The sequence below is a fragment of the Taeniopygia guttata genome, chromosome 8 (assembly GCF_048771995.1).
Source record: "Taeniopygia guttata chromosome 8, bTaeGut7.mat, whole genome shotgun sequence".
Taxonomy (NCBI): domain Eukaryota; kingdom Metazoa; phylum Chordata; class Aves; order Passeriformes; family Estrildidae; genus Taeniopygia; species Taeniopygia guttata.
Genome location: NC_133033.1, coordinates 21,018,536 through 21,045,052, shown reverse-complemented (window position 1 = coordinate 21,045,052; position 26,517 = coordinate 21,018,536). Strand labels below are relative to the sequence as shown.

Below are 26,517 nucleotides of genomic sequence, written 5' to 3'. Positions count from 1 at the left end.
CAGGACATTTGTTTGTATTCCTGTTCAGAAAGAAGAGACAAAAAATAACACGGTTCCCCTCTGCCCTTCAGCAGATCCTTAGCAAAACAGTTAGTAAGTAGACTTGACCTCACTGATTTTTTGTGAGTGTGACAGAGAATCCTGTTCAGCTTCAGTCAAATCCCCGACAGCATTCCATGGATCTCTGATGCATGGTACACATGCCTAATTTAAAAACAAAAACAAAAAACAATAAATTAAAAAATCATGCATCAGCTAGTCAGAAAATTGCCACCATCTCCATTTTGGCAGGGCCTGCCAGTGCACTGCAGAGTGTTCACAAGCACTGTCCAAGTGCTGTACTTGCATTTTACCGTCTCACCACTACATATAAACACAGAGCACGTCATTGTAACGACTCTGAGGTGGCATAATCTTTTGACAATTACAAAAATGTAACCGAAAGTCAAATTATATATGAGTACATCCTCACAAAACACAGGTATCGCACACACACACGTAAGATTTCTGTAGAGAAGGCGTGCTTCGCTTAACATCTCAAGAAGCAGATGACAGCATGAGCACACTAAAACCATCCCTGGCTGCCCTGAAACGCGGCAGCACCTGACAGGACTTAGAGGCGCTGCCCACAAGCCTTCAGCCCGCGCCGCACGAGCAGGAGGCCGGGCGGTGGCAGACGGGCAGTGCCGCTCCTGCCCTGCCGTGTGCTGCTGGGCGCCTCGGGGGCGGCGGAGGGCAGGCGGCGGCTCGGGAAGCCCCGGGAACGCGGCCTGGCCCCGCTTGGTGCGGTGACACCCGGCTCCGGGTGAGTGCTCCCACCGGCAGGAGCACCGGGGGGCGGTCGGGCCGCGCCCCCGGCCCGGGCAGGTGCCGCGGGGAATTCCGCACTTGCCGGGCGGCAGCTGCGGCCCCGCCCGGTCCCGCCCCACGTTCCCTCAGCGCGGGGCGCGGCCCTGCCCGCCGGGAGGGCGGGCTCACCCCGCACGAACAAAGCGGCCCCGCCCAGCGCGGCCGCCGCCGCCATCTGTCCCTCCCTCCCTCCCTCCGCCCCCGCGGCGGGGCGGCTCCGGCCCGCCCCTTTCGCTTTCCACTTCGGCAGCGGCGCCGGGAGGGCCCCGGGGTTCCTGCGGGCGGGCGGGCAGCAAGCGGAGCGACAGCGGCACCAGACAGACCGCGGTACCAGACAGACCGCGGTACCGGGCCGGGCCCGCCCGCCGCGCAGCCGGGCCCGCCGCCATCTTTCCCTCCCGCCCCGCCGGTGCCGGCGCTCACGGGCCCGGGGCCCCGCAGGTGAGCGGGCGGGACGGCGGGCGGGGGCCGCCCGGGCTGCGGGCTGGGGCTGCGGCCTCTGCGGCGCCAGGTGGGCGCTGCCCGGCGTCCTCGCCGGCCCCGGGGCCCGTCCGTAGTTCCCCCGCGGGGGGCGCATCGTCCCGGCTGCCGGCGACGCCCGAGCGCCGCCGCCCCTTTGTTGTGGCCCGGCCGGGGCAGCCCGGGAGCGGTGCGGGCCGGGGCAGCGCTCCGTGCCCGGGGCCGCCCCGCGGGAGCTGCGCCCGGGCCGTGCGGCCCTGCCCGCCGCTGGTGCGGAGCCCACGTTCCCGGAATGCTGCTGCGGGCTCGGCGCGGCGCGCTTAACCGGGGCGGCTGCTGTAAACCCGGCGGAGCTGGGCTTCCTATGGATTCGCGCGTGAGGGGAAGAAAATGTTCGGACATCAGCGCGGGGTATTACAGTCAAAATGCGTTAATATATAGTCTTTGGAAGTTGTTTGGCGTTTCTTATTTTTCTGCCTTATATTTTCACTGTGATGTGAAGTATTGCATAATTTAATGTCACCTTTTTGTCATTCGCGGTGCGGAATGCGCTGGGCAAGGCGTGTGCGTGTTGTAACAGGGGCTGGTGAATGCTGAGAGCTCTGCGGTCACCTCCCAAGCGTGGTGAGACAAGGATTACCGGGTGGCTCGAGAGCAACAGCTGATCTAAGCAGGGGAACAAAATGGATTACTAGATGGCAAGCCAGCAAAAAATCTATCCGAGGCAGGAAAGGCTGGTGTGTAAGAGGACACCGATTTGCTGTGTATTGGAGTAGAAAAGGTCTCCTCAGAGTTCAGCTGTGCGAAGTTTAGTGATAGTTTTCTGTTGAGGCCTTAGTATGCTCAGTGCATTTCATTTGCGATAATGAATTGTATGATTTAGAGTGAAATGGGTGTCAGCAAGCTCTGCTGATTGCTGTGGGAATCAGTTGTGATAAAAAATGGGCCTATAGTCTTCCTTTTTTTTTTTTTTTTTTTAATTGTAAATTCTTCTGATATAGAATAACTGAAGATGATTGGGGGCACTTCAGAAAGGCAAGCCACCAAGGACTGGCTGCGCCCCGAGTGCTCTGTGGGCTCTGTGTACCCAGAAGTCTGGAGTGGCCTCTGGGAAGGCAGGAGAGTCAAATGTAAGCGACTGTGGGGTGGCTTGAAAAGTAAAATAGCTTAATGCAAAATAGCCAGCTTTTTAAATATGTATGACTTGTTCACACTGAGGTTTTCTGTGACAGCTCACCAGGATGCTGGGGTTGTTGGGTCTGCATCGCAGCTGTCAGTGAACCGAGGCTCCTAATTTGACATTGAGTGTCCATTTAATTGTGTCACTGCTCTCACAGCATGACACTTAAGATTTGAACTGTAATATTTTTTTGTATTTCAGAATAGTTAGAGACTTTATATTCCTTGCCTGGTTTTCCAAATGTATATTCTATGCTAGTGGCAAGTGATTTGAGTTGATAAATAACATATGAATAATGCTTACTGTAGAATTTCACTATTTTTTTTCAGTCTTAGTCTTTTAATTTTTATCATATGAATGCATATGCATTTTAATCTTCTAAGAAAGCACTAGACAGTCTCTCTCTTTAAGCTACCTATCTTTAGATGCTTCTAGTTTATAAACATTTTCCTGAAATAGTATATTTATATGCGTAAGTGGCTGTAAATATGTTAATGTTTTAAGAGTTATTTTCTTATTCTTTTAACACCCTGAGAGGGTTCTTGCTGTTGGCATGTTCTTAGAATATGAGTAAGAGCAGAACAAGGGTGAAGCCTCTAGCTGGGAGATTTAGCATTTGGCATTATGTTCCAAAGAGCTTCTTTAAACAACATCTTACCCAATAAAGTTAAAGGGAAAGATGTGTCAGGTTTCTGGCAAGAAGTTTTTTTGTTGTCTTGATGTAGATAAGTAAATACAGAGCTAGCAGAAGATAAGAGGGAGTGGACAGGAGAAGGAAGGAAGATGTGGAGAAGTGCCATTCTGAAAAGACTGGGCAAGATAAAAAGGTTGTATCAGAAGTGTGGTTAATACAAGGCACCTGAAATATTAAGCTCTAATTCTCATTTGCTTTCATTTATACCTCAAGCTAATGCTGTGCTTCAATCATTCTTGAGTATTAGAGCTTGAGCTGATCAGATTGTGACGTTCTGCACCATATGTGCCGGCAGAAAGCAGTACCGTGTGATGGCCCAAAGATGCAGCTTGAGCTCTAATCTTGAGTTTCCCTGCTGTTGTTTGGTTTTAAATTATTATTATTATTATTATTTTTATTTGTACTGACATACCACTGAATGTCAGAAAACCTCATTGATTTTATAGAGGGTGATGTGTAAGCCTATGTATAGTTATAATTTCATGATAAAATGCTGCTTATTACTTTGACAGCATAATGATTGTAAGAGAAGTCTGAGTTCATCAGACTAAAAACCATCAACTGTGTGAAAATCTTCTCTAGTAGGTTTACTGTTTTTTTGTAGCTATTTGTGTTGCACTGATAGGGAATGCACACTGAATATTATCATAATACTGTTAATGCATGAGCTCATCAGCATACTTCAACTCTTTTTCAGAAGTTCAGTATCCAAACTAAGTCTGGATGTTGTAATACACTTTTCTTTACTGTACCCCAAAAGTGCTGTTACTAGTCCTATATCAAATATGGAGGGTGCAATCATTCTTATCATTCTTTACCCTGATTTATGAAAATTAGGTAAATGAAGTTTAAGTGTTCAAATTGTCAGGGGTTTTATGTTCAGGACAAACCTCTTATTTTTAAAAAACTACAATGGAAAATGGAAGACAGCTCACAGATGCTGAATTTTACATAATGTAGATGCACTGTGAATCAAAGTACTGAATAATATGCTTATTTTGTCATCAGTATAATATATAATTAAGACAAGCTTTGAAACTGTGTAGGGTGGCTTCCTATTTACACTTGTGTCCAGCAGAGCCTGTTGAAAAGCTAGACTTGATGTTCCTTTCTTCAAAGGAATTCTTAGTCTGTTTTTTTTTTTTTTCTGATGGGGAATCTCAGTATAGCTTTACCTAAGCCTTACTTTGTCTTTTGACAAGAAGGTTAATTAGTTTATATAAAAACCACCAGTGTCATGAAGCCTAATAAAATAGAAGTGTAAATGCTTTAGGTGAGGTTGTAAATTAAGATGTTAATACTAAACTGCTGGTTAAATTTGTATTGATATTTTTTTCCCTTCAGTGTATAAGGGTAGGGTTGATTTTTTTACTCTGGGACCAAAAATCCATATCCAGTTGCCAAAAGGGGAAGTTTAAGCAGGGTTAAAACATAAGGAAAAAGCATCTTTCTACTGGTTCTGGATTGTCATTTGTGGGTGTGTGTATCTTTCAGCAAAGTTTTCTGCAAGCCAGAGTTTATTTTTTTCTTTTACCTTTACTAGTTGAGAGTGTGCTTTTGGTCTCTGGGCGTGTCTTTCATGAAACCCATCAAAATACATGGTGATTGGAGTCTTCTGTGACTAAAGTGAGAATTAGACCCAGCCATTTTAAGAAGTTAGGCCGTTTCATCTGGCACAACTAGGTCTCTGTTGTTCCAAAATAAACTGTGCTCCTATAATCAAATGCTTTGCTAGTCAAATGTTCTGGCAAAAACTTATGTGGAAAAAAAAAATGGCATATAACTGTGAGGAAGATGGAAAATTTGGGGGTTTAGACAGTAGTGCAAAAAACCATGTTATTAAGACCTAAGGTTTTGTATCCCTTCAAGTTCACTATCATTGGTTTACAGTGATCAATGAGGATCTTCATGGAATAATTGTCTTTTCCTTTCCTCTCTGGTAAATAAGTAATTTCTTGTTAATACTCTGAATGTCTTATTTGACTTATTCAAACTCAGATTCTGTGCATCTTTCCCTAGTAGGAGATAGTTTGTTAACACCAGTTTTCCAAGGATGAGCTACATGAAGGCTGCATAATTTTTCAGGTTGTCTTGGCAGATGTGTTGCCCACAGCTGGTTGTCTTTCAGTTGCTGGATCTGCATAAGTGAATGATCTCATGGGGGAATTAAGAACAACTTTTATGTGCTCTTTTGAATTGTAAGGGAGAGACGCTGGAAACTATAATCTATTGCTGTGGTTGTCTTGCTCTGTGTGGTCATCTCCCCCCACCTTTATTCATTTGCACTGTGCTCCAGTATCTCCCCTTCTTCCTGGGGCTGTTGCCTCCTGCTAAGTGTTCCTCACTGGCCTGGTTTTTTCTCTGGTATTAAACTGATTATGAGAGTGCACTGAAGTCAGGTTAAGCCTTTGCTGCTGCCAGAGAGCAAAGCTCTTCTAGTTCCTTGTATCAGCATGAGTGCCCATGTGCCCATGGAGTGAGTAAATACTCGAGTTGCACGCTGCCCAGCTGTGGGGCTGGCAGCTGGCTGGGGGGAGTGCAGAGCTGAGAGGAGGCACTGCCCCTCTTTGCAGTAGTAAACTGGGATTACACTGAAATTTTCCTGGTGTTAAATCGTATTCTTATAGCTACAGGAGTGCTGCTGTCGTGGGAAGGGACGGGGGGGGGCAGGTTTGGTTTGGGTTTTTTAGGGCTCCTGATAAAGCACTGCTGGGCAGATTGGCTTAGTGGATTTCTCCCCTCATCCCCAGTTCTTTTTCTGCAGATCAGTTTAGGAGTTACTTGTAAAGTCCTTGTACCATTTGAAAAATAAAGTTCAACAGCTTCTACTTTGTCATACTTATTAGAATCAAGCAAGACTTAGCCAAAAGAAGAATTTAATTTAGTTTCCTAAGAGGAGTACATGCTGCAGTTCTCGTATCCTTGGAGGAATTGTGTTGTACAGGAGCTGGGATCTTGTAGCTGTAGGAGCTTAGAACAAGCAGCCTGCTGGCCCCAGCTCCATCTGCCCGCTTTCTCTGGCTGGCTGGACACTCATTAGGACACTGAGCCAACCACATGAGCTGGTGGAAATGCTTCCTGCAGTGGCAGAAGTGAGGAGGGCTGTGGAAGGGCCAGGAGCACGGAGTGGGAGGTGAGTGCGTAGAGTCTGGCAGCCAGCAGGCTCTGTCTTAGGCCACATTGGGCTGGCAGCTTTAGATCCTTCATGAGGGGAATAGACAGAAATAGTCATCCTTAGGAAGGAAGAATAGAAACCTCTGGCCTAGCTGTCCTATGCTACTTCAAAGTTAAGGTAAGGAGAGATGGCATTTTAGTGTGCTGTGCTTTTTATATGTATTAGAAGTATTTAAGTTCGTATGTGAGAGCTCTAGATGATGACATAGTAAGTGACTCTTATGCTCTTTGAACCTCACTATTTGCATTTCAGAGAGGAAAATTTTACGTATTGCTGACTTAGTAAGCACAATATTTTCACACTGCTAGGGGATTGATTTCTTGGTATATTTGTTTATCTGGGCCCCTGTTTATGCATAGGACAGAAATGGAAAAGTTGTAAGTGCATTGGTAGATCCTAATTATGGCTTCATAGTCAACCTCAAAATGAATTACTTAATCTTGTTTAATTTTTGTAATGCCACTATATGTCCTATAAATCTGCATTGTTATTGGTAGTAGCCAACATTTGCTAACCAAGCAGAAAATAAGATATTGATGAGAGCTAAAATTCTTTCTTTCCTTTTAGGCTGCCATCATGACGGCTGAAGAAACAGTGAACGTTAAAGAAGCTGAAATAATTAAGCTAATACTAGATTTTCTGAACTCAAGGAAGCTTCACATCAGCATGCTGGCACTTGAGAAAGAAAGTGGGGTCATTAACGGCTTGTTTTCAGATGACATGCTCTTTTTAAGGTAGGACTTCTTTTTCTGGTGCTTAAATACCACACTTAGGAAAACCAGGAGTTGGACTATGATTTAGTCACCAGCCCTGTGCCATTAAACAAGAGATTGTGCCCTCATCTCATCCTGCTTTTATGTGGTCCCATTCTGTGGCCCAGCCCTGCAGTGTGTTCCAGCTCTGGAGTCACTGACATCCTTCTGTGAGCCATTCAGAGTCACTGAGCAGGCAGCAGGAGCATGCATTGACATGGATTTTTTTTGTTTGCATGTTCATTTTAACTTTGTTATTTTTCTGGCACACCAATGGATTCAAGTGGGAAGGAGCCTTAACAAGTGCCAGTGAAGAATAAGTTGGGGAAAAACTATAGGCATGAATAAGACGGGAAAGCAAGGGCTGTTGGCATCTGTGATGTGGCATTATCTGCTTACCAATCACATTGCCCTGAAGGTGTGGTTTATTTACTTCTAGAAAGTTTTTGCAGTATTTTACTGCTAAGATCAAGGATGAGTGGTTTCCAGAGCTTTTCCCCAAAAATATTATGTCTTTCAAAATAATACTTAGATTTATCTTAAATTTAACAGCGTGAAAGGGAGTATCTATTATCATCAAGGCATGAGGGTTGGTGCAATTTACCATTCAGGATATTGCCCTCAATATTATCAAAAAGAGTCAGTATCCATCCACACTAGTTTTTCAGCATTGATATTTTCTGTTCATGCCAAAGGTACTTAATAATATTGAAGAATGAGAAAGTAATTTATCCAGCTGTTCTTGAAACATTTAAAAATACATTTTATCAATGAACAAATCTTCTCACCTGTCTTCCCTTTTCATTAAAATTATATATATTAGACTAAAATGAAATGAATGAAGAATTTCAGAAAGAGTCAAGTTATTAATCCAACTTTTTTTTTGTTGTTTCATTGTTAGCTTAGTTGGAGGAACTCATCCTTCCCTTGTAGCTTTCCCTCAGGCCTTTTATAGGGAGCTCTGTGTAATAGGAGGGCATGAAGAAAAGAGAACTGCTCTGCCTGTGCAGTCCAGCCCACTGATGCTGTTGGAGCTGCTGTGCAGGAGACACGGGACCATTTTGTCGTTTTTAATGTGCCTTTAAAAGTACTTAAAATGCGTCCTTCTAGTATGCAGTTAATTTTTCAAAATATTGAGAACAGACTTGGATTTTACTTTTAGTATTATTAAACATTTATTTTGGCACCTGTGCAAAACATTGACTTTTCAAAGTGGATTGATGGCCTGTTGTGTATTTAAATTATTGTTTTGTATTTAAGTGGTCATCTTACTTAGAAAAGGGATGTTCTTGTCCACTAACATTTAAGGAATGATCCTTTCTTTTACCAGGCAGTTGATTCTTGATGGCCAGTGGGATGAGGTTCTTCAATTTATTCAGCCTCTTGAATGTATGGAAAAATTCGACAAGAAAAGGTAAAATAGAATGTGTGTCAGAGTTCATTTTTTTTGAGTTTTGGAAACTACATGGATTTCTAAGTATTGTCTATAAAAACAGTAGTTATGAGTTTTTCACTTTAGTTTTTGGTTTTTTTGTAGCCTGTGTGCTGTTCTAAAATGTGTGCCTGTGTTTTTAAACTTGTACTTAAAACATGTGTACACATTTCTGTAATGAGGTGTCATGTGCCATACACTTTAGGAATATGATGCATGTTGTACAACCTTTTAATAGATGCTCTGTCATACTTCTGTTCAAGATATAATATGATTGCTATACTTGCTTTTTTTCTAATTAGCCTTCTGATATTTATAATAGAATATTTCTGAAAGCATATGCTTAATATTTCTGAAAGGTACGGAAAAGATATTTCCTGTTTAAAAAAAATATATTGTGGTTACCAATTTTTAAAAATTCGTATCAGAGTTCCTTGTCATGACAACAGCTATGTTTAACTCAGAAATTCAATGTAAAATATCCTGCCTGTCTCTAGAATAATGTTCAACTACTCTGGAGCAAGATGTATAGTATTTATCTTCTCACCTGCAGGTTTCGTTACATTATTATGAAGCAGAAATTCTTGGAAGCCTTATGTGTGAACAATGCAATGTCAGCAGAAGATGAGCCTCAGCACGTAAGAATTGCTTCTGGTTTGGGGATTTTTTTGTTGTCAGAGAATCTCTTGCGATTAGTCTGATTAAAGGCAGAGCAGAAGCTCCCAGCGTTAAATACACAAATTTTAGCTATTACCAAGTGGTTCCATAAACACTGGTAAAGTAATCAGTATTCTTTGGAAGTGAGTGTGGCTCCATGAGCTCAAATACAGTTGTACATAAAAGGGTTGCTTGAAACTTTGCAGATAGATCAGTGACCATATGCTGTGTCTGTGGTCCTGACCCTCAGATTTATTTTAGGCCACTGTGCTGAAGTACAGGACTCTCCTTTTTTTAATACTTTTACCCCCCTAGAAATATTCTGAAGCAGGTGTCAGAAACACAGAAATTTATTGTGGTAATTCGAGGCAGATGAAAGCTTGAATGAATTTATGTTTGTTTTGGAGAGGAAGGTCAGAATTGGTTTTTTGAGGGAGCAGATGTGTTCACAAAGGACTCTTTCAGTTAAATGTGCAAACAGCAGGAGTTGTGGACTTAAGTTTTTGATATGGAAAGACACATTAACTCAAACTAGCAAAGAAGGCATGCAGATTGTGAAATTAGTTACAGTTTTTCATTTATTTTGACAATACAGTAGTACCAAATTTCTAAGACAAAAATGTTATGCAATTAAAAATGAAGAATGACAGTAGTTTTAAAGCAAGTGATTTTGTTTTCCAGACTGAATTGGTTCTAATTCTCTGTCCCATTACACCTACATTGTATTTCAGGGTTTTTTCTTGGCAGAGTAGAGAAAGTTAAAAGGATGTCCATATTTCTAGGTGTAAATAGGAGGGGTACTAGTCCTTTAATCTCTCAATCTGTATACTGTCACTTGGACAGCAGTAGAGGAAAAAAATCAGATTAATGTTCCTTATTTTGATGTTACCAAATGTTGCCAAATGTGTTGGCGTGATGTGGGTCAAAGTATTGAAGTGTCTAGGTAACAAGAGTAAGTGGGGATTTTTACTGCTTTTTAAATCTGTGTAACTAAAAATGTCAGATTTTGCATATTTAATATGGTTCTTGGCTCTTAGCTACCGACAGGCTTTGTAATAAAGCCCTCTATTCATTTGGAGGTCTTATCTTCTGAGAGCTCGTTGAACTTTTTTAACATTTTTGATTGAACAAGAGAAAATCTCAGTGTAAAAGCTGATAATCACTGGAAACTAGAGCAATCTACAAGGCTTTTTTTAAAAGCTACTGGCATAGGTTGTAGAAATAAAGGGAAAAATAAGTCAGCTGGCTTTGAGAATGGAAGTAACCTTTTGTGCTGCAATAGTATTGGAGCTGCTCAGTCACAGGTTTAAAATTTTAAGCCATCAAACCTCCAGTGACATGAAAATATTCCAAAAATGGGACTGGATGGGGGATTCTAGGAAGTCAAAGTGTGTAGGAATTTGTCTCTGTTGTAACTACACTTGGTTCGGCAATCTCCGACTCTATATGGTTTTTTAAGTAGCATATAAGCCGTAATAGTAATAAATGAATGATAGCAGACAGATTTTGTTGCTGCCTGTTCTTTAAGTGTTTTTTTCCTTGTGGAAACACATGTACTGCAGATTGCTGTGTTGATATTAATGTTTCCATAGCTGGAATTCACCATGCGAGAGGCTGTGCAGTGCCTGCATGCGCTGGAGGAATACTGTCCCTCTAAGGAAGACTACAGTAAACTGTGCTTGCTGCTGACGCTGCCTCGCCTCACCAACCACGCCGAGTTCAAGGACTGGAATCCCAGCACGGCTCGGGTTCACTGCTTTGAAGAAGCCTGTGTCATGGTGGCAGAGTTCATCCCAGCAGACAGGAAACTGAGCGAGGCCGGCTTCAAAGCAAGTAACAATCGTCTGTTTCAGCTTGTAATGAAGGGATTGCTTTATGAATGTTGTGTGGAGTTCTGTCAGAGTAAAGCTACAGGAGAAGAAATCACAGAAAGTGAAGTATTGCTGGGCATTGATCTCTTGTGTGGTAATGGCTGTGATGACTTGGACCTTAGCTTATTATCATGGCTGCAGAATCTGCCAGCTACTGTGTTTTCTTGTGCTTTTGAACAAAAGATGCTTAATATTCACGTTGATAAACTCCTCAAGCCCACAAAAGCTGCCTATGCTGATCTTCTGACACCTCTTATCAGCAAACTTTCTCCTTATCCATCATCCCCAATGCGACGGCCTCAGTCAGCAGACGCTTACATGACCCGCTCTTTAAACCCTGCCTTAGATGGGCTCTCGTGTGGATTGACAAACCATGACAAGCGGGTCACAGACCTCGGGACCAAAACTTCTCCCATGTCGCACTCCTTCGCTAATTTCCATTACCCTGGAGTACAGAATCTCAGCAGGAGTCTCATGCTTGAGAATACTGAATGTCACAGCATTTTTGAAGAGTCACCAGAGCGGTAAGTGCAGCTGGAGCTCTGTTTTTACCTTAGCTTATGTTGCACTGTTTCTGTGTTCTTACCTGCACTGTAACTCTGAACAAAATTGAAACACTGAAACATAATTTGGTTGTTTAAATTCTGTTGTAATTAAACTCTGTATAGATGTTTTCTTCCTTATGCTTTTATTTTCTAAATAGACTTTCATATTTGGGTTTGAGCCTTATGCATTCCCATTGGGCCTTTTTAAAGTTTCCTAGCACAGAGCACAAATACGCTCTGAGTATGTGATATGGCCCAGTTAGGGTTTGTGTTCCGTATTACTGTGTTCTTCCATTCCAGATAAATAAATGGACACAGTGAAATAGCTCTAACTCCCATCTTCTTTCCCCAGTGCATTCTGTCCTCAAGCCTTGATAAGTAATTTTGGTCCTGACCCTGTAAATTAGTTACTTAAGTATACTTGAGCAGTTTCCATATCCTAGTGAAGTGGGTGGACATGACAATGTGGCATTGTTGTAGCATTCCTGTATCACTTAAATTGTTACAATAGTAGCTCAGCTGAAATATTTACTTTGTATTTTTTAAACTAAAGATGAGTAAGGCAACTGAAGGTATTCTGTTTTTTGTATCCGACTTTGAGATAGTTGGGTCATGCTATCAATAAGCTCTTTAAGGAAATGTAGACTTCTAAATTGGCTTTTGAGAGAATGTCTTGGTAACTGGGAAAAATGGTACTTAGGAGTTGAGAGTTTATCTTCATGTTTCTGCCTGGCCTTTCTTTTGATCAGCAGTTCTGTCCCTTTCTAATGGTTATAGTCAGACTTCCCTGGAAAGCAGATGCCAGCTCTTTTAGCCTCTTAGAGGACCAGATGGGTAGCTAGCCCTGCACTTGGGTGCAGTGGCCAGCAGATGACATTTGGGGTTGTGGTGATCAATCCAGGCCACAGCTGGTGTCTCTATTAGTTTTGCCTTGGAGCAATATTCCATATGTTGTGTTATGGTAGAGAGCAGCTGTAATTAAACCCACTAAAAAGGAAACAAGCACTGCCAAACTGATGTCAATTCACCACTGATAATGGAAATACAGTAATGTAAGTACCTCCTGAAGATACTAGTTTATGGTGAATCCTCTAATTTTACTGCTCTGTAGCAAACTTTATCATTTGTGTGAGTAGACCAAGGTCCAGTGTTAAAACTGATTCTTGAGAGATTTTTAATTCCCTTTTCAGTATTGGGGTACTAGATTAATTCTGCACAAATAACATCATTGTGCGGGCTAAAGAAGATGATTAATTGCTGCAGCTTTTTAGATAGGACGTTTTATGTAAAGTTTGTAGTTTGTAACATGTTTTTTAATTAATAATACATCTCGTGAAAGTTAGGATTAGAGTGTCAGAATTAAAGGATTAAACCTGTAGGGCCAGAAGTTTTCAAGAAGGCATTACATTTTTCAGACAAAAATCCAGCTTCAGGTGAAGTGTCCAGCCTAAATGGCAATATTTTCAAGGACAGAAGCTGAGCTTTATGTAAATCTGGTTCTTGCTTCCTCCTGCACATGACAGAAACACTGTATTTCTTTTATAAGTTGAGTTCATTAAGCAATTGTCTTTCAGTTGGCCGAGTTACTTTTGTTAATGTACAGAAGTACATAATAAATAACTTTAAAAAATAACTTCTAAAAAAACTTTAAAATAACTTCTAAAAAACCTTTGCTCCAAGTCAGTGAGTAAAAGACTTTAAGTTGACAAAACTGAAGATGAGCATCCAAGGCTTGGAATGTGTTCTGCACATTTACTGGTTGATTGCCAAACCATTTTGGAAAGAGTGTCATGCAGAAATACTTATAACTCAAGAAAAGCGAAACCAATATAAGCACTTTTCTACCTTGCATTTTCTGGAGCGTTGAAGTGGATGGATGTTAAACATCCATGGATATTGGTTTCAATTTACATTGATAGTGGTAATAATTAAACTGATACCTTTGGGAGGAGTTTCGTCTCATAGTATATTAGATGCATTTTGTGCACATAATTGCTTTGAAATTGAAGATTTTGAGTAATGTGTTTGAATTATGTAGAATTCAAATGTAGGGATAAAAAAATGAAGTTGGGCTGTGCTATGGTAGTAAGGCTTTTTGGAAACTGGTTTTGCTTTTTGTTTGTCAGGGACTTTTTCTTCAGTGTAACACATTGCAAGTGGCATCTTTTTCCTAAGCAGTATCTTCAGTTCGATGTGACTTAAGTAGTTTGCATGCTTTTGTTACCAGATCTTACTCAAAAATGTTATCTTTCTCCACTTGATTTTCTACTCTTAATTTTTCTCAGTTAAGCATCTCTTCTTTTCCATGTTGCTGCGAGAAGTGATACTCCCGTGGAGCCCCAGCATCCCATTGGCAGTGAGACCTTGTGCCAGAGCTCTGCTCCAGAAAATGAACCACTTAGTGCAGCACAGAGTCAGGCATCAGCCAAACAAGAGAAAAATGAGGTAGTGCTTGTTTGTTTAAAAATAATGAGGCCCTTTGAGCTGGGTTCTGGTCACTTCATTATGATTTGCCTTTGTGTGGAGAATTTCGTGCATGACAATGGGTTGCTTCAAATCTTGTTTTTACTATAGTAAAAATGCCATATTGCATCTTGTAAAAAAAAACTACTACTTTTTGTCCCCCCATTGTATAAAGTTCTGCTGCCATATGAGTTTGTAATGCAGCTGATTAGAGTGCCTTGTGACATCAGCAGTCTAGCTAAACTGTTGTGTATATCTTTAAAAGGAAGGAGAAAAAAAGCTAACAATGTTAGATTGTGTTAAACAGTGCTTAAGTGTGCTCTTCATGTTCAAGTGAGAAATCCAGCATGTAGTTTGTGATTTTTGGTGTTAACATTAGGTTTTGTAGGTCATCTTGCATCAGTTGTTGTCTAGAATATAGAGAAATTAAAATTAATAATGTTAATAGAAAAAAGGAAAGGCTGTTACAAAGACACAATGTGTATGAATTTTCTGAACTAATGCAAAGTTATGGGGATGTCCTTATATAACTTTAAATCATAGGTGACAAAGCTGTCACTCCAGAAAACAAACAAAAACCCATGCAAGGTTTGTTTTTTTTACTATTGCTTTTTTATTATTAGCATTTTTCTGGTTTTTTTTTTCTATTAGATAAAAATGCAGTTTGCTTTTTTTCTTCAGAAAATGTAGGGCAGTTCAGTGTGGGTAATCCAGCCTTGGACTAAAGTGTTTTTTGTATTCTGTTTGTTCATTTTTATCTTGTTCTTAGCTGTTATCAGAAAAGTGAAATAAAAGTGAGTTTTGGGAATGCAGAAGGCAGCAAGTCCTGGGCAGCTGGCAGTGTGGGAAGCTAAATACAGTATGTAAAGGAGAAAAGACTGAGAAAGGAAGTTCAAGTGATGGCATGGTCCAGAAAATAAGGAACTTTAAAGTTAAAATAGGCACCAGTTTCAAAAGTAAAATGTAGCACTTGGATAGACCACTGCTGCAGGGAGAGGTAAATTGGGTCTGCAGACTCATGGCAGGGAGGTGTCAACGTGGCAGAAAATACTAAATTTTTAATGAAAGTATGACTTACATAGTTTTCCAGATTTTATTTTCGATTTTCAATCACTTTTTTTTTTATGATCTTAAGTAATACTTTAAGAATATTGTAGGAAAGAGTTGTTTTCTTCAGAATTATGGCAGAACTGCTTCAACAGTGAATAGCATAGGCTGGCAGTGCTTTCTCTTTTTAACATGTAAGTTGTGTCTGGTTTTAAGAACAATAAAATCATCACTCCTCAGAGATTAATCTCCTGGCTTTTTGATGCCCATGTTGAAATACTGAACCAAAAGTAAATATTTATGTTAAATACCAAAACTAACTATTTAAATTCCGTCTGTGATTCTCATTTCTTTTTAGCTTCGTGATTCCACAGAGCAGTTTCAGGAATACTACAGACAAAGACTACGCTACCAGCAGCACTTAGAGCAGAAGGAGCAGCAGCGACAGTTGTACCAGCAGATGTTGTTAGAAGGAGGAGTCAATCAAGAAGATGGAGCTGACCAGCAACAGAACCTTACTGAGCAGTTTCTTAACAGGTCGGGGGAGTTTCATTCTTCTACCCACCCATATCCCTCTGTAAGTTCTCATAATGACCTGGTTTGATGGTTTGGGTTTTTTAACTTGTCATTTGTTATTAGATCTATCCAAAAACTAGGAGAATTAAATATGGGTATGGACAGTCTTGGAAATGATGTACAAACACTTAGCCAGCAATGCAATGGAAGCAAAGGGATTGCATCTACCAATCCAGCCAGTAACTTGACATCAGCACCCTCAGATGGTAGCCAGAGGATAACAACTGATAGCCCAAGTCGTAATACAAGCACTCCTCGCAAGTGTGGATCAGCTAATCAGATACCCTTCCCTGAAGAGTCACCTGTACAGGGGAATCAAAGGTAAGTTACTGGAGAGCATTCAGGGCTGGAAATACCTTTTTGCTAGCACTGTGGGAAAGCTGTTTGTATTTTTCTTTAGCTATCAAATTAATTTGTCATTGAATAGGGGTATGATCAGTGTTTTCTAAATATTTATGTAGGGATAATGAAATCTTTTTTTAACAGCATGCATGAGGAATAATGCTTATGGCTTACATTTTATGCTTGATTTTAATTTTGGACTTTTTATTCCATCTTATATGTATAGTTCTTGTTTATTTTGTATTATTCTAAGTTTCTGGAAGCTTTTTTTTTTATGAAATACAAACTAGATGAAGGGAGAAGCAGAGCAGAAGGGGAACTGAATTTCTTCTGTTAACTAAAAGTAGTGCTGACCTGAAAGAAGCAGCAATTCTTCCACCTCTCTGTGTGTATATATTGTATCTATACAGAGGTATGTTATAGAATGAAAAACAGTTTTGAGTTCACTTGTTAAGTGCTTGGAGTTGCTGCAAAAAGTGCTGTCCCTTGTGAAGGTAATAGTTTAATGGCAATGATTCAGACATGTGTAACACTTTACAGCAATTAGTCAGTTCTAAGAATGACTGAAACTGTAACTGTAGTCCAAAAAATACTTACCAAAAAATCTGTCTTTTTTTTTTTTTGTCTTGTGATGTTAAACACTTCACCAAATCAAAACAGTGCATCAGAGCATGCTGTCACTCAGCCGCAGTCAGAAGACTCTTCGGGGAATTTATCTAGGACACGAGGCGATGAGGTGAGTTTTCTTGTTTGTGTTATCAAAAGATTCAGTACTTAATCCTGAGTGTGACATCCTCTTACTGTTAAGAGATACTTAGAATGAATTTTGGTTGGTGCAGTGTCTACAGTCACAGAACCATTGAGATTGGAAGGGGCATCTGGAGACTGAATCCAAAGCACTGCTCAAAAGAGGGTCAGTGAGAGCAGGATGCTTGGGGCTGGGTCCAGTTGGGTTTTGAGTCTCCAAAGATGGAGGATGTTCCTCAGTCTTTGTGGGCTACCTCATCTCTTGCCTGACCACCCTCACAGTATTTTTAAAACACCAAAAAAGTTGAAGTGGAATCTGTTTTACTTTATTTGGTGTTCATTGCCTCTGGTCTTTTCACTGGGTACCACTGAGTAGAGTCCTGTTCCATCTTCTTCACTCCCCTAGTCATGTATTTGTATGCCCTGTTGGGATGTACACATGCACACCCTGAAAACCCCTTCTGATCTCAAGGCCAAACAGTACCAGGTCTTTCAGCTTCTCCTCGTACAACACATATTCAGATGGGATGTCTTTTACAACCATTATTTTGTGTTTTCCAGGTTAAAACTTTGAGTGTTGGACTCCAGTCAGTATGGTCTGAAAAACCAAGGGAATAGTTAATAGGAAAATAAGTGCAATAAGTACATTCCAAGGTTTCTCCATAAATAAAAATCATAATCTTAGAAATGTGGCCATAAAGTCATAAAGAGGATGATGTAATAAAGCTTAGCATAATTTAGTGGTAACTTTGTGCTACATACAGGATGAAAATCTGATTCTATGTTTAACATTATATTTGGTTTAGAAACTGTGTTTGACTTGGACTGTTTTCAGTAAAAAGGCTGCTTCGTTCTCCTTGCAAGTTTCCCACAGATCAAATGTGTTTACACAGAAATAAACTAGTATTGACCATCTGAGGTGGGCTGTTTAGAAGAACAAAAGCTGGTGGAAGTCTGGAGGGAGAATGAGAAATACTAATAATTGTTATCTGTAAAAGTTAGTTGAAGAGCTTCAAGAGCATTCTTGGACTTGGAGTAGACATTGTTTACAAAACTGTGCTTTGAGTGATCCAGCTTGCTGTGCTGCTACTTGTTAATACTTGGCTACAGTAGCTTTACATTATTCCACGAAGCAGTCACACCTACTTTTAAATGTCCAATTTTACAGAGAAGAAGCTAATTTTACTGTTATCCTTCTACACAGGATGACAAATCAAAAAAGCAGTTTATTTGCATTAATACTCTAGAAGATACACAAGCTGTCAGAGCTGTAGCCTTTCATCCCAGTGGGAGTTTATATGCTGTTGGTTCCAACTCTAAAACTTTGAGAGTTTGTGCCTATCCAGAAGTAATTGACCCAAGGTAAGAAAGCTAATATATAATTTGTTTTTCTGTATTATAGCACCTCTTTCTGCTACAGCTACTGATATCTGTACATTTCATACTTTTGTTTTATTGCCATAAATACAGCAATGCTGTCCTTGGAATCCTGAACTGCTAAACAAAAATAAGATAATTTGCTGAATTATTTGTATAGTTGTGGTCTGCTTCTTTACTCTCTTTATTATTTGCAAGATGTATTGCCACAAGACCACACTTTTCATTATAAAAGTGTTGAATTTTTTTGTCTCAGCAGCGGGGCTTTTTTGAGTTTGCTGGTTGGCCTGTGATGTTGATATTCCAGCTGTAGCAGTGGGAGAAGGCATGTGTCAGTTCGCAAGCTGGGCTTCACAAGATTCAGTTTCTGGCAGGAGGACAGACTTAACAGTAGAGAAAGTTGTATCTTCTTGACTTCTACAGCAAAATTTGCCAGAGCATGTCTGTTGGCCTACTTTTGCTCTAAACATTGTTTTCCAGGTGTAATGGTTCCTTGACTAAAAGAGCATCATTTGTGGTTTACTGTGCACCTGTATTTTCAGGTTTCTTTCCACCCATTTTTAATAGGATGAGGAAAATATACCTGAAAATAAATATTGCCACATCAATAACAGTCTCCTTAATTCTACTTCACTTATATTATTTTCTTGGAGGAGGGGAGAAGTGCAAGAAAACTTCACGATTTTATAGAGACCTACAAGTGTGCACAGTGATTTTATCTGGGACATCTTCCCACTTTAGGACTGATGTTCAGGCTTCCAAAGTGTTCAAAAATTAATGTGATTTTCCTTTTCCTCCTTAAATATCATCAGTAAGGTAGCCTTTGAAGTTTAATTGCTCATAAATAGAAAATATTTATGAACAATGTGTGACACAACAAAAAAAGGAATTTATTTCTGTTACCTAATACAAGGCAGCTTACTGGGCTTGAAGGGCAAACAGCCTCTTGACTGGTAAGCAGTGCAAAACATGTTGGCTCCTGCACAGCTGCTTATTCTGCTCATTGGGAAAGGTTTGAGCAACTTTGCAGCCTTAGTTTGTACTTGCAGTGCACAATCTGATGTGACAAGTGACACAGTGCATCTGGACATGAAAGGAATACTGAGATTTCCTTCATTCTGAACTTGCAGTTCTTCTGCTTACTGTTGATTTTAACTATGCTTACAGTTTGCCTAAAATACTTCATCATGGGTTTTACAAGACAGCAGAGAGATTACATTATCTTAAAGATATTCTAATGCTTGTAACAACATGAGTCTAGACATGCATTCAAAATTATGTCCTTTTCAAAGAGCTATGGTTGTGTAGAATAATTGTTCTTTGAAGCTCTGTTGGGCTTATTAAACTTATTTTTTTAACTTGTCCTTCAAACTGATTAATTATTAAAGACAAGTTGGTTTGGAGTTGTTTTTTTTTTTTTTCTGTTCTCTAAAGGTATAATAGTAGTGTGGGGGTTTTTGCACACCTTTAAAGTTAAACACTGACAGATACATGTTACAGTTAAATAATCACAGTCCTTCCATGCAGTGGATTGGCAACATGTGATCTCTGACCTGGGTAGGTGCTCCCATGCCCTGAGAGAATCAGTGATCCTCCACCTTAAGATGTGGTGAAATCAAATTCAGAGTGTGAGATAGGACATTAAGCCATTTAGGGAGTTCTGTAATGTATTGAATGATTCTGATTTAGGCTAATCTGTAATGGATTTCCTCTCTGGCAACAAAATAAAATTAGCTGCCATGTAGGTTTCTTTTAATATTTACTAAAGCGGTGTTAATCTCCAAAGTTTTTCATCAAGCTTAGATGATTGTCTTCTATCTTTTCTCTCTGCCTCTTCTGTTCAAGTATTTATAATAAGATTTTTTAACTTTTTCAATACCAGTTTAATTTGTTTCATTTCTCTTGTTGATGTTACTGGAGTGATATGGAGATGTATACTCCAATACTTTATCCTAAGTACTTGCTTTCTTCTTGTTGAGAGAGTGGAAAAAGAACATTGTAGGAAGGTAATTGATTGCAGTCAAGGAAATAAAAATTACTGATACTGTTGCTTTTATTTCAGCAGTGTGTAAAGCTGATATGGTTTTACAAATCATAATCTATGATGTATTTAGATGCTGTCAGGAGTTTTGCATTAACGTAGAAGTTGTAAATCTGTTTTTCTTGCACAGGCTTGATTGAACTTGTGCATATTCAAAAGTGGCCATAGAATTAAGGTTTTGATGTATGAAGGATGTAGAGAAAACTCACACCAGTTTCAGACTCTGGGGATAATGTTTTGTTGTCCTATAGCTAGTAATTACTATAGTTTATCTGTATCAACCCTTTACAGATGAAGGGACTGGGTAAGTTCTTTTTGCATGTTCAGTCACAATAGATAGAATGGGAAGATGAGGAAAAATTGAGAAAATGAGGAAATCCTTTTTTCTTTGATCAAATATGAATGTTTCAGTGCAAGTAGTCATATGAATTTCATGTTACCCAAAATAACAGAAAAATAGTGTCTTCATTTTAGAATACTTTGTTTCCCTTAGAAATAAAAAGAAATATTATGTTTGTTTTTTTTTTTTCTTTTACCAGTGCTTATAATACTCCTAAACAGCCTGTAGTTCGCTTCAAGAGGAATAAGCATCATAAAGGATCAATCTACTGTGTAGCTTGGAGTCCCTGTGGACAGCTCTTAGCTACTGGTTCTAATGATAAATATGTGAAGGTGCTGCCTTTTAATGCAGAAACTTGTAATGCAACAGGTACTGTGTTGGATTTTTAGTTCAAAGAATTTATTTTCAGTTACTGTCCAGTATTTGTCAAAACCATTCAGTTTACATTGTTGTTTTGTTATTTTTATTCCAATATTTTAATTCAGTCTCTTCTCCCTTTTACTGTGGTCTCTATCCAGCAAAGAACCACTGAGGTTTAAAATTATCTTTGGGGTTTTATTTGGGTTGGGTGGCTGTGTTTTGGTTTCATTTTGCCGGACTCTGGTATTGTTCTATCTCTTGGCAAATTCCCCACCATATACAGTACAACAACTGGATATTCTTACTCACTTCGAGAGCATGGTTGTCAGTAAGAATTTATTTCCACTCCTAGTTCCCTTTTCTCTTGCCTAGTTCTCTTTTCTCACCCATCTTAAAAAGGTTTCTGTCCTAGAAAACATTACTTTCCATGCCCACTGTTCTGCCTAATCAATATGTTGAATGTGGCTCTTACCTTTTCTGTTTGGAGCTTAGTCTGCCTTGTCCTTTGTATGATCTTTTCCTCCTGCCAAAGAAAGCCTTTTGAGTTCACCAGAGTTTACAAAAAGAAATAAATGTACTCTGTAAGAAACCTTGTCTGCAGTTGGCTGTGTGATGGTTGGTTGATGTACATTTTGTAAAGCTTTAGGAAGTAGGAAGCTCAAGCGACACTCAAACCCAAGATTCTTAGAGATTTTATTTGAACTGTAGTAAGTGAAATAGTGTGTGCTGTGCTGAAGTGCACACCCATGTTTGCACTTGGTGGCATATTCACTCCAAAATACTCTGTATTATCTCTGTAGCCACTTTAAAGAGCACAGCACTAACAAACAAAGTATGCCTTACTTTGTTCCTTTAGGACCAGATTTGGAATTCAGCATGCACGATGGGACAATCAGAGACCTTGCTTTTATGGAAGGCCCAGAAAGTGGTGGTGCCATTTTAATAAGTGCTGGAGCAGGGGACTGTAACATTTACACAACAGATTGTCAGCGTGGACAAGGCCTGCATGCCCTAAGTGGTCACACTGGTAGGTACAGTGTGGCTTCTGTCACACATTCTAAGCCTATATTATATTCTAATAAAGTTGTTGGGTTGTTTTGTTTTGGTTTAAAGTAATTGTGTTTTTCTTTTTAGCAAGACTTTTTTTCTCCTCTCCCCATTGCTCTTGAGGTATTTTGAGGGGAGCTGGACAGTGTTTGTTGTTAAATGTGTTTGCTGTTAATCTAATATAGAGAGTGCCCACCTCATTCCAGAGAAGACACAGAGCTGGGTATTGCCATACACTAGTGCAATGGATCATGCAAAATGCATTTTGTTAGGTCTCTGAATGCAAAAAATAATCCCAACTGTAATATTTCAGTATTGGGTAATGATACTTAATCAAATTAAGAAGTCTTCATGTTTGCAGGACATATTTTAGCACTTTATACATGGAGTGGCTGGATGATTGCATCTGGATCCCAAGACAAGACTGTAAGATTTTGGGATTTGAGAGTGCCAAGCTGTGTTCGTGTCGTGGGAACAACGTTTCATGGAACAGGCAAGACTTGCTATCATGCTTCTAACCAGCCTGGCATGAAAATAGACTTTGAAGATGTGCAGGTCATATAGAGTGAATGTAAGGGGAGGTTGTGGCACAGAAGGGCAGCTTAGCTTAAAGAAAGAACTTGTGAGAATATCTATACCTGTGGGGTTGTTTGGTTTGTTTGTTCCTAAAGTAATATTTCCTTTCAGAAAATGGGTAATACTTTTGTCTTATGACTTTCAAGCAGGCACTTTTAAGTGCATTCAAATACAGCAACCTAACTGAAGTCCTTGAAACTTAGGGCCAGGGTGAATTCCTTGCAATATTCCTCATTATTTCATCAGAGTGACTTTCTTTCCTGTGATGGAACAGATACTTTCTCATGCAGCTTTAATACTGTCTTTATGATTCAAGTGTGAATTATGGCTTCAGAGTTTCTAGTGCCAAACCATAAAGACATTTTTATTCTTAGCTGGGTATGTTCATCTGTCTTGGTTTGAAAGACACATGCCTGCTAGGCGCGGGCCTCCCTTGGAATGGAGGATGTAAACTCCTTCCCTCCAAATTATTATAATTTTGAAATTAAGGGTCTCTCAGGATAGGAATAACAGTTCTTCACTAGTATGTGTAAGAGTGCAAACAAAGAACAGCTCTGGCATTAGCGCCAGCCAGAGCCAGGAACCCAGGGACGCTTCCTGACCGCAGGCACCTTCCCGCGGGTGCAGCTCCGGGCACCGCCGGCAGGGGCGCTGCTGCTCCCGGGGGCAGGTGCAGTGCTTCCCCCGCGGCTGCAGGGGGCGCTGTGGCGCGGGGCGCAGGCGGCAGTGGCGGGAAGGGATGGAGGAGAGGCTTCGCTCCGCAAACCTTGGGAAGCTCCGCAGCAGTAGCTGGAACTGTGGGACGTCCCGGCAGGGCAGGGGGATATGGGAAGGAAGAAAGGCAGCTCACGGCTGGGCTATGGCGGTGGCAGCAAATTCTTTTCCTCAAGCCGCAGGTCCAGCTGTCCTTCTCCGAAACCCAGAAAGCGAGAGACCGCAGCCAGCCCCGTCCTTTACCTGCCCCAAATCTTGCTGTATCGCTCCGCTCTGAGAGAAACGCCCAGAGAACAAGTGTAGCCAGATGCTACACTCCTCTTACCACCTTGGCCACTTCTTTTGTTTTTCTTAAGTACCCAGTAGTTAGTTTGCTAGCAATTTATGGGAACAAATTCTATGCATATAAAGGAAAGAAACTAAACCGCCAACATCACCTTAAATTTGAGGCTGGCTTTCGGTGTTGTATTACTATGCATGTTCTTGTATACAAAAGAAAAAAAAGTTGTCTGTTTGCAAAAGCGCAGCTAACTCTGCTGTGGGGTGGTTGGGTCTCTGTGGCCCTGCAGGGAGCGCGGTGGCCTCGGTGGCAGTGGATCCCAGCGGCAGGCTGCTGGCCACGGGCCAGGAGGACTCGAGCTGCATGCTGTACGACATCCGCGGGGGCCGCATGGTGCAGAGCTACCACCCCCACGGCAGCGACGTGCGCTCCGTGCGCTTCTCCCCGGGCGCGCACTACCTGCTCACCGGCTCCTACGACATGAAGATCAAGGTGACAGACCTGCAAGGTAACACAGGCTAACTCCTGTCTGGGGCTTTTAACGCTGGAGTGGAGAGCTTGGCGCAAGGATCAGGTTTTACTTTAAAATGGGGAAAAGCAGTAGAGCTTTGAAAGGTTGGATATGTATATATGTGATTGTGTCTCCTGGAAATTGGCTAGTTGTGGTGCTGAAAGTGTAGGCTGTGAAGTGAATCTTGTTTTGGGGTGAGGGTCTCATTACAGTAAAACCACTGATTAACACTCTTCCCTGGTGAGGTGGCCATTGCTTTCGGACAGTATTCATAAAATTGACCCTTAAAAAAAGCCCCGAAAAATGATAGTAATTCTCATTTTTATTGACGTAAGTTAAGAATAGGAAAGATATTGGGTATGTCTAAATGACTTGGTTTTCTTGGACCATTAAATTTTAATCACCTTGTGTAAAAATGGTGGAGATCTGCATTTTTAAGTTGTACCGTGTCCAGTAATGCCTAAAAATTGAAACGCTGGGGCCTTTTGTTATGCTCGGTGTGTGTGGTGGAGAGACAGGGGACTCAAGCAGGCTTCATAAGGTGAAATACAGATGTAAGCTTAAAGTAAGCAAACTGGTTAAAAAAAGACCCTCCACCCAAGGGCTGGGATACTGATTCATGACACAAGTAATGATTTCTGTTCCTCTTCACAGGGGACCTGACAAAGCAGCTTCCTCTGATGGTGGTAGGGGAGCACAAGGACAAAGTTATTCAGTGCAGGTGGCACACACAAGATCTTTCCTTCTTGTCATCTTCTGCAGACAGAACTGTAACCCTTTGGACCTACAATGGTTAGAGTGCAAACAAAGGCAACTATGCAGCTAAAGCACAGAGACCTGAGACTACAGAACTGTCAAAACAAGTAATAATAATGAGGCTTTGAGAGAGCAGCAGTTGGGCAGGAGAGTGTCTTATCAAGAGGAGGGGCACCTGTCACTGATTTTTCTGGTTTCTAGGAGGTCTTGGTGTTTTTAGTATATTCTTTTGCAGTGCTTCCAGTCTTCCATGTTGAACTCATGCTGCTGTGACCTATTGTAGTCTTGTTGCCAAAGTCTATAAGGAAGAACTCTTCTGTTGTTGATGTGCACTCAGAGTAACATGAATGATGTGTTTACAGTTTGGTATTAATTGCATTCCTTGTTCTTTGCCTCAATGAGAATTTTGTATAGAAACTTAAGTTGAGGAACACTTTAATTAAGTCTGTATGTAACTAGTTACACACACACATAAAAGAAGAACTACTTGCATTGTTTTTTCAGGTTTGTTGTATTTATCACTTTTAAACAAGAGCTCAAACTTGATAACATCTCCACAGTTTCATCTTTTTAGTAAAAAAAAAAAATCTGAACTTTAAAGTTTGACTAGGTAGTAACCACTTCTTGATTATGGTCCATTATATAGTGGGGTTTTTTCTTTCTTTTCATCTAACCTGGGAAAAACGTTGCTGTTTTTACTACATGACATTTTGAACCAGCTAACATGTTGGAGGGGGAAAAGTAAAATATTGACTTTTTTCAGTAGAAACATGTAATATTTTACTTTTTGAATGCAACAGAATACCTCTGTGTATAATGTACTGTAGAAAAGAGTGGATTGGCAGCAGTTGTCACAGTGAGCTTAATGGCTATCAATTTTTCAAGTAAAAGGGATACCATTAATGCTGTAATAGAAACCAGCATGGCTTAAAATGCTATGTCTGCATGATAATTTAAGAATTGTTAAAATTCCCAGTTCAAAAGCTTATCTGAATTTTATTTCTTGCACTGTTTATGTCTGGGAAATTGCAGTTTTATTTCTACAAAACTTTAGATTCTAATGTTTATGTATTGTTATATTTTCATATTGTACAGTTCCTTTTACTTTTTAAAATATAAACCTTAAACTTTAGGTTATTTATTTATTTGAATTGCAATTACATTTTGGACTCTCTTGGTTACTAAATTATATGTGCACTGTAGCAAGCATTTTTAACTATCGTATAAAAGTGGAAAGGTAACTATAGAAGTGTATCTGTGCTATTATCTCAATAAAGACCTCCAACACCTGCACCTGTTTCATCTGTTATTTTTAATTCTTGCTTTATAATTCCTCAGACCTACTATGATACAACAGTTTGACCTATGCTTTACGTATGCCAGAATTATAAAATACTTGGGAGCTTTGATACTGCTTTCCAATTTTGGAACTTGCAATGCAGTTAGTAATAATACAGTGGTGTAGAGCTGAAAATCTTATTTTTTTCTTTATTAGATACATATACAATAATATGTATGTATGCTACAATGACATGTACACAAAGCTACTTTGGAGGAAAATAGCATTTCTCTAGTTGTTTCTCTGTGGTCAAAGCTGTCAATCTATTTAAATTAGTATATCTATAGCACCAGTCATTTGCTGACATTACTGTTGTTCCCAGCTGTGTCTTTACAGGGCGGCTGTGGTTTTACAGCCATCCTTTTACCGCCGGTAGCGCTCCCTCCT

At 40.4% G+C, this 26,517-nt stretch overlaps 1 protein-coding gene across 1 annotated transcript; it reads left to right on the top strand.

The window, feature by feature from the left end:
• Positions 1-1,156: 1,156 nt before the first annotated feature.
• On the top strand, positions 1,157-26,084 carry WDR47 (WD repeat domain 47). The gene is made up of 15 exons (XM_030279351.4): positions 1,157-1,290; positions 6,925-7,091; positions 8,440-8,523; positions 9,095-9,179; positions 10,791-11,593; positions 13,936-14,059; positions 15,483-15,661; positions 15,764-16,021; positions 16,703-16,778; positions 17,994-18,151; positions 20,747-20,916; positions 21,764-21,934; positions 22,316-22,447; positions 23,814-24,032; positions 24,690-26,084. Exons 2-15 carry the CDS (start codon positions 6,934-6,936, stop codon positions 24,830-24,832), a joined length of 2,760 nt encoding a protein of 919 aa, XP_030135211.4. The 5' UTR covers positions 1,157-1,290; positions 6,925-6,933; the 3' UTR covers positions 24,833-26,084.
• Positions 26,085-26,517: the final 433 nt, after the last annotated feature.